Below are 8,448 nucleotides of genomic sequence, written 5' to 3'. Positions count from 1 at the left end.
AGATTTTTCAGGTTACTCAGTAAGAATTTCCCCAGCTGCAGCAAGATGGGCCATTACATTCCAGCACAGAAGTTAAAAGTGCTTGAGTTTCTTGCTTTTATTATTTTAAAATATTTAAATAAAGAATACAACTGAGGATTAACAGCCATACCCATAGCCACAGCATCACAGATTCTTGGTCTGAGATTACCAATATAGTACACTTACAATTAATGACTGGTTAACATTAATGCTATTTGTTCCTGCTTTTAAAAAAAAAATCTGCACTCATAATTTAGGACTAAAACTAACAAGCACCAAACATTTATGGGAGGGGATATCAAATGACTGCTCATGTAACTATCTGGAAGGCACAGATTGAGTAATAGTAACTCTGCTCAGCAGGCCTGAGCGGTTGCAATGGGGGTGGCTTTGTGCTTGGGTGATTAAGATTCTGGGCAATATCTGGGGATGTTTTTGGTTTTTATAATTGTGGTATATTTATTATTGGGTAGAGGCTAAGGATGCTGTTAAACATCCTCCAGTACAGAAAACAGGCCCCCACAACAAAGAATTTTCTGGCTCAAATGTCAATAGTACGTGTGTTCCCACCCTCCTTCCCAGTTCTGGGGACCAGACCCAAAACATATGCAAGCTAGGCAAGGACTCTATTACTGACTATTATACTCCAGCCCCATTGTCTAGTTTAAAACTCATACTTTGTAGGAAACATTACAGAAATTGTAGGCTTTTCTAACTACATACTGTGTGACAGTAACCAGCTCACACAATGTGTTTCAAACTACTTACTTGCTTTCAATAAAGTAATGGGAGTAGCTCATATTTACATACCCAGACATACAGATATGTCTGTGTTTCAATTACCTTTACGCAATTCCCAGGCATCAATGTCTGGCTTGTTGAAGTATGTCACCCAGCGAGCATCAAACTCCTCATCTGTCTCATGTGACCCGTGAGAGTAGCAGCGAACGGAATAGACAGCTACAAAGGAAAAGAGCAAGTATTTCACAGAGAGTTCTTGAAATATATTTGAGACAGATCTTACTATATTACACGTGCTGATTTCAAAGTTAGCCTGCATTGTAAGTGAATTCTAGGCCCAACCTGGGCTGCAATGAGACTGAAAAAGCAAGAAAAACAAATCTTAAATACTAACCAAAGTAAAACTAATAGTAGTATACACCTAGGTATGTGGGGCTCTGCTGGAAAGGAAGTACCCTACGCTATGCTAAGGAGATGCCAGCCTTAAGCAAATGACCTTCAATAGTACCTGCAGTTCTTCCCCTGACCCATAGGATAATTAAATTCTGTGTTTTCCTTCCTGTGATAGATAGGACCCTGTGCTGCTGCACGTAAATGAGGTCCTGTACCACTGCATCTGATTAAGTGTCTTGGCACCCCTAGCCCCAGCAAATCAAGATACATTCACCCAGCTGGCATGGTGGCACATGCTTTTAATCCCAGCACTCGGGAGACAGAGGCAGGTGGATCGCTGTGAGTTCGAGGCCAGCCTGGTCTACAAAGTGAGTCCAGGACAGTGAAGGCTACACAGAGAAACCCTGTCTCAAAAAACAAAAACAAAAACAAAAAAAATTTTGCCACTGGGTGCCTGGGGCTTGACTGCCTGTCAAGGCAGGGATGGCGGAGCTGCTCTGGCAGCCACTGATGCCCACTCCATCATCACTACCTTGGTGCTGACTGCTGCTGAAGCACCTGCTGGGTCTGTGTCTCACTAGACCTGCCTTCCAGCTGGTTTTACCTGCTTCCTCTGCAGCGCTTAGCATAGCACAAAGGGCTGTAACACTTTGGTATCATCACAGGCTGGTGGAGCTCCCGAGCCTCCACTGCCATCTGATACCAGCAATCTCATTCTAAAGACTTAACTGTAACACCCCATGGAAAACTCTTCCCATACCCTGGCCTAGTGCATGAGAGACTCGCCCTAAAGCACTCTAGCTGGTCCTGAGAGAAATGGGACCTTTGACCTTAGGTCTGTCTGTTCTCATCTGGAAGCAAACAGCACCTGAACTGACCCACCAAACATAGAAGCCAGGCTACCCACCAGACTCTTAATGACATAGGTGTGATGGCACATTCCTATAATTCCAACACTGGAAATTTAGACAAGAGGATTGAGCTCAGCCAGTGAGATAGCTGTGTATAAAAGCAATTGCCACACAAATCTAAAGACCTGAGTGATCCCTTCAACCCACATAAAGGCAGAAAGGTAAGCCAATGAAGTTATCCTCTGACCTCCATATGCACATTGTGGCAAGTACATATTTGCAGCCAAAGCCTCAACAGTAAGTTTTACTTATGTGTATGTGTGAATGTCTGTGTGTGGTATAATTACACAAAGGCAGCTAGCCACCCTTGGAAGCCAGAGGTATTAGATACCATAGACCTGGAGTTATAGGCCATTGTGAGCCCCTGATAGGAGTGCTGGGAACTGAATTCAGGCAGTAAGTGCTCTTAACCAATGACACATCTCTTCAGGTCCTATACTGCATTTTAACCTTAATGTGATAATGGATAAAAAAGGAAAAAAACAGAAGCAGACAAAATGTATAACCGTTTTAGGAGAAGATGAGCTGAGAACTTCTGTGAGATCAACTGAAAGAGTTCTCCCTTGAATAACACCATTTGCACCTTGAGCAAAAGTACTTGCCAGATCACAGCCTGGTCACAAACAAACTGAAACATGAGTATGAATTGGCTGAAAGCAGATGAGTTTTAACTTCTTTGACAAGGAAAAAGGTCTCTAGACATAAATGTATCTGTTATCTAAACTTAATCAAAACTACATGTATAGGCCGGGGCATGCTTTTAACCCAGCACTCGGGAGGCAGAGGCAGGTAATTATCTCTGTGAGTTCGAGGCTAGCCTGATCTACAAAGTAAGTCCAGGACAGCCAGAGCTGTTACATAGAGAAACCCCATTTTGAAAAACAAAAACAAAGCAGGGCGGTGGTGGCGCATGCCTTTAAAATAATTCCAGCACTTGGGAGGCAGAGGCAGGAGGATCTCTATGAGTTCAAGGCCAACTTGGTCTACTGAGAGAGTTCCAGGACAGCTAGAGCTGTTACACAGAGAGAACCCCGTCTCGAAAAACTAAACCAACCAAACAAAAAACAACCACAAAAAAAACCCCCACAAACAATAACAACAAAAAACCAACACACACCAAAACCCCCCAAAAAACCACAAAACAAAGCCCTCCATGGATAATCAGTATCTCAGGTGACTAACACATTTTATATACCACAAAGCATAGACTACAGTAACCTTCTATCTCATGGTTACCTGCAAGTCCTAAGATACCCTTTTCAAAAACTAAAGTTATTCAAAGTAAGGACCAGAGTACTTAATGTGCAAGTATAAAATGGTATAACCACTCCCAAAGACTGCTTAGTGATTTCTTACCAAGTTAAAACATAGCTACCATAAAATCCAGTAATTTTCCTCCTAAATGTTTACTGAAGAAAAATTAAAGTATGCATACTTCCTTATAGAGGTAAGTTTTTGTCTGTTTGATTCCCCAGGCCCTAGTGACTGGAATCCCAAGGCCTTGGGTATGGTATAATAGTAACACTTTGGAAGTTGAGGCCAGCCTGGGCTACTACAGAGTAAGATCCAATCTCAGAACAAAACAAACAAAACAAACAAACCAGCACTCAGGAGGCTGAGGCAAGAAACTCCTTGAGTTCCAGACCTGCCAAGGCTACATAGCAAAACCTAGTTTCAAAAACAACAACAAAAACCAAACCAAACCAACAAATAACAAACCCAGTGGGTATATACACACACATGCGCACAGCCTGTTCTACAACTGCAAAAAACCCAGACTATTCTGTGTTCTACAATGTTTAAATAACATGGACAGAACATATAAACAGGCTAAGGACCTGTCTTAGCTACCCTTCCCACAGATAAAGACTATGTTTTACTTGTAGATAGATTCATAGGTTCTATTGTTCTCTTGAGACACCATCTCCCTGTGTATTGAAGGTTAGCCTAGATGCTCCATTCACCCGCCTTAGCCTTCCAAAGCTGGAATTGTAACATGACTAGCTCTTTCCCCCACACATACCTACTACTTTGTTTTTAGAGAAATTATAGAGCACCCTGTCCAAACACCACTACCTCACTTCCTAAATGGGTTTTGTGTGATGCAAGTACACGCACACAAGAGAAAAAGAAAAACCAACCAACCACCTTCCACCTTCCAGTTTTTTCAAGCTCTCAGGATAAGGATGCCAGGACATCATAATTTCAAGAATTGACTAGACTTTTATCTAAAAATTAACTTAAGAGGTGGGGGCAGGACTATCAGGAGTTTAAGGTCATCCTTAGATTTAAGGTCAGCCTGGGCTATAAGACACCCTGCCCCTAAATGAATAAATGAGCCAATGAGTGAATAGTAAATAAAATTAGGGGCTGGAAAGATGGCTCAGCAGAGTTTGGATCCCTAGACCCAGATAAAATGCAGGGTGGGCATGCTGTCACAATTATAATTCCACTCCTAGATACCCAGAGCAAACTGGCTATAGAGACTGACCCTATGAAGCAAGCTGAAGAGACTTACAGAGCAGTGGCTCTTGACATAGTAGTCTCCACCCCACTGGTCACTTATCTCGCACACCAGATACTTACTTACACTACAGTTTACAACAGTAGCAAAATTACAGTTCTGAAGTAGCAACAAAATAATTTTATGGTTGGAAGTCACAACTTGAGGAACCGTGTTAGAGGAGGAAGACTGAAAACCACTGCTATAGAGGAAGCATCCCAACATCAACCAGGCCCCCCCCCTTACCTTTCCTTTTATTTTATTGAAGCAGAGTCTCAATTCTATACCAGACTGACCTGGAATTCTTAGTGATCTTCTTGCCTCAGCCTCCCTAGCTGATAGCCACCATGTCCAACTCCTCATCCCCTGTGCACCCCTCACTCCCCAGGTGCTCTGTAAGTCACTCTGTAAACCACGCTGGCCTGGAACTTAGAAATCTGCCTGCCTCTTAAGGGACTAAGGGCATGCTTGCTACCACACACTGCTTGCCCAGTGTCTTTTTCACTTTCAATTACTAAAAAAGTCTATGATCTCATGCCAATAATAAATCTCAGCCTAAAACAAAGTGAACCATAATAAACCAAATGTTTTGAATATCTGCCAATAATGAGCCAAATAAAGGATGAGTGGACTATACTTCATAACCTAGGTTTGCAATAAGCTCTAGGATGTTACTGACAAAACTGATTAATCTGTAGGAGGTACCTACTAGACTCTATTTTATTATTTAGCAAGGCATGATCATATCAAGCCTTTGTGCCAGGTAAGAGCTGCATTATAAAATTAAACCTCGCAGCTACCAAAAACATTATCTTAACTTCAGAAAGGCAAATGAAACTTAAGACCAGTTACTATGTACAAGGTCACACAGACACCATTTGCAGCCAATACTGCCCCCTTGTGGCAGTATTTAGTTAGAAGGGAGAATCACCTAAAATTAAGCCTCTGGTTTCTTAGTTATACACCATGGGGTTGAATAGAAAGCCTCAGAGATAAACCTAGAGAACTTCTAGTCTATGGTTTGCTAAAATAACAGTAAACTTTTGCTATTTTCCAAACCTCCTTTAAAAAAACAGAAATTTTCCCTATAGTTCAATGTCCCACCCCTTCAAAAAAGAGAGAAAGAAAAGAAAAACCAAAAATTTCCTTAAAAACAAACAAATAAACAAAAACTCAACTAGGCATGGTGGCGCACACCTTTAAAACTGTCATTTGGGAAGCTGAGGCAGGAGGATCTCTGTGAGTTCGAGGCCAGCCTGGTATACAGGGTTCCAAGACAGCAAAGCTATTACACAGAGAAGACTGTCTTGAAAAACAACGACAAAAATTCCTCAGCTAAGTGTGGTAGTATGCCTATAATCCCAGGATCCAAGAGACAAGAGAAAAAGGGCTGCTGCAAGTTTGAGGCCAACATTATCCACACAGCAAATTCCAAGCAGGTCAGGTCTCTATGGGGTGACCCCAACTAAAAAGTCAAACAATAAAAAAGAAATCTTCTAAGATGTTTATTTATATGAAAAAAAATTAAATTGTATTTGTTACCTTAGCAAGTAAATAAGACACAAGAACCAGACCAGATGGTGGCGCACGCCTTTAATCCCCACTCTCAGGAGGAAGACGCAAACAGATCTCTGTGAGTTGAGGCCAGCCTGGTTTACAAAGTGAGTCCAGGATAATCAGGGTTGCACAGAAACTCTGTCTCGAAGGGGGTGGTGGTGGTGGGGACACACACAAGAATCATCAGAATAGCTCAAACTTAACTAGGAAAGAGAAAATAGCCTGATATCACTGATGAAAAAGTCAACTTCCCAAGACAGGCATCAGTCTCTTCTTTATGTATGTGCACCTTATGGATGTGGATGCTAAGAGTCTAACCTGGGTCCTTTGCAAGAACAGTGTTCTTAACCTATGACCCCTGCACCCCTAGGCCTTTTAAATGCACTCCAAAGCTGAGTACAGAGTGGCACACATCTGTTATCCTGGGCACTCTAGAGGTGGAGGCAGGAGGATGAGGCTGCTTTGAGTCCAGCCTGGACTACTTAAGACCTATCTCACCTCCTCCCACCAAAAAAGCCTAAACCCTAACCCTACACTTGATACTGTCCTGGCCTCAATTTGTAGACCATCCTGGCCTCGAACTCACATCAACCCGCCTGCCTCTGCCTCCCGAGTGCTAGGATTAAAGGCGTGCGCCATCACGCCCGGCTGTTATTTTTATATTTACAGACATGAACTAAATTCATAATGTAGTATACACTAACATCACAGACCAGGATGCAAGCACAACTACTGTAATTAAAAATGCACCGTTTGAGCTGGGTTTGGTGGCTCCCAAAGATAAACCCAGCGCTTGGGAGACAGAGGAGTACACAAAGTTCCTGGCTAACCTTTGGTACCATTTTGAGTTCTAGGCCAGTCTGGGACACAGAGGCCCTGTCTCAAAAATAAAATAAGTGTACTTCTTCGGGGTCGAGGCCCTCCTGGTTTACAAAGAGTTTCAGTACAGCCAGGGTTACACAGTGAGAACAGTATTAGTGGAAGAGGTCTGAGAATGCACTGAGTGGCAGAGCAATTACCTAGCAATGCAAGAGACCTTTGTTCCTCCCGGAGCACAAAATCTCCAGGTCATATATAGAGGAGGAAATAAGCAACAAAAATCTAACATTCCATAGTCCATTGAAGCTTCTAATTTTAAACGGGCAGCTTTCCTATGTTTGTACACACCAGTACTCTTGGGTATTTGGTACCCAATTTTGGAAACGTTAACATTCTTACCGTTAATACCTAACAACACTCAGACTCTTGCAAACCGAAAAGAAAAAAAAAAAAAAAACAACCCACCACACACGTTTAAAGTATCTATTTTAAACGTGGACTTAGAACGCGGCTCAAAAGTCTTTAAACGTGACAGTACCGAGTTATTGAAGGTGACACACAAAACGCCAGCAGAGAATTGCCTGATTAGGACTAGAAATGTATTGTGTCCCACTGGGGGAGTCGAGTAGTGTTCTAGGAAACACAGGGGCGGGCGGTGCGCCCGGAGGCTCAATGTCACCTTCGCCAAGACGCCGTAGGCCGGCGGGGGCCACTCCCGGTCAGGTGGCTGCGGGGTCAGCGCCCGGACAGGTCACGGCCCAGAGACTTGAAAGGAAGCGCTGAGCCCTGTCCTCAGCGACCCCGGCAGGACCACACCTGACGGCTCGCGGAGCCGGCATCAGGAAGTGGCGGGAGGGAGGCCTGGGGCGAGTCGCCCACATAACTCCAGACGGCGGCGGACGGTCTGCTGTCACCGGGCTCGGCTACCGGCTCGCAGGGCAAAGGCTAGGCCGCCTGGGAGCCTGGCCTCGAGTGGCGGCGGGAGCCCAGGTCACAGCAAGGACACGCGGGAGCGGGCTGTGGCGGGCGCGGGCCTTACCGGCGGCGGGGCTGGGAGCCGAGACAGGGTGCAGGAAGCCTCGGGCGGCCGCGGCTGCGGTACAGCGACGGAGGGCAGCGGCGAGCATGACGGCGACCGCAGCGCGCTGGCCGGGGCTGAAGAGAAGCCGGTGTGAGCTCGCGGGCGGCTCAGCAGTTCGTGGGGGCTGGACTCACGCACCGACGCACGCTGGGCGGAGTCTAGGGCCCGCCCACTGCGGAGCTCGCGCCTACGGAAGCGGGTGGGGCGCCATGCGGTCGCGGGCGGCTACGGCGGCACGTCAAGGACAAACTACGTCGGCGCCGCGCCGATGCCGGCCGATGACCCGGGTGACCGTAGTGAACAGCCCGACCTGGGAAGAAAGTCAGGCAAGCAGTGGACAGTGTGTGGATTTTGGAATCCGCCAACAGAGGAGACTATCATATTTGGAATTGTGGCGATAAAAAGGACAAACTATACTAAGA

The 8,448-nt window shown here is 45.1% G+C and overlaps 1 protein-coding gene and 1 long non-coding RNA gene across 2 annotated transcripts in view; one reads left to right on the top strand and one right to left on the bottom strand.

The window, feature by feature from the left end:
• The window catches only part of COX5A (cytochrome c oxidase subunit 5A), a 10,797-nt gene extending 2,622 nt beyond the window's left edge, over positions 1–8,175 (bottom strand). Inside the window, exons 1-2 of the mRNA XM_084782981.1 lie at positions 7,985–8,175; positions 865–981 (exon numbers count right to left, since the gene is read on the bottom strand). Coding sequence (XP_084639107.1) covers positions 865–981; positions 7,985–8,072 — 205 coding nt within the window. The 5' untranslated portion in view covers positions 8,073–8,175. The remainder of the gene's footprint in view (positions 1–864; positions 982–7,984) is intronic.
• Positions 1–8,448, top strand: part of LOC311598108 — a 49,711-nt gene that overhangs the window by 8,033 nt on the left and 33,230 nt on the right. The window lies entirely within an intron of this gene.

The sequence above is a fragment of the Acomys minous genome (assembly GCF_964271855.1).
Source record: "Acomys minous genome assembly, chromosome: 5".
NCBI classification, from domain to species: Eukaryota; Metazoa; Chordata; class Mammalia; order Rodentia; family Muridae; genus Acomys; species Acomys minous.
This window is presented reverse-complemented; position numbering and strand designations above follow the sequence as displayed.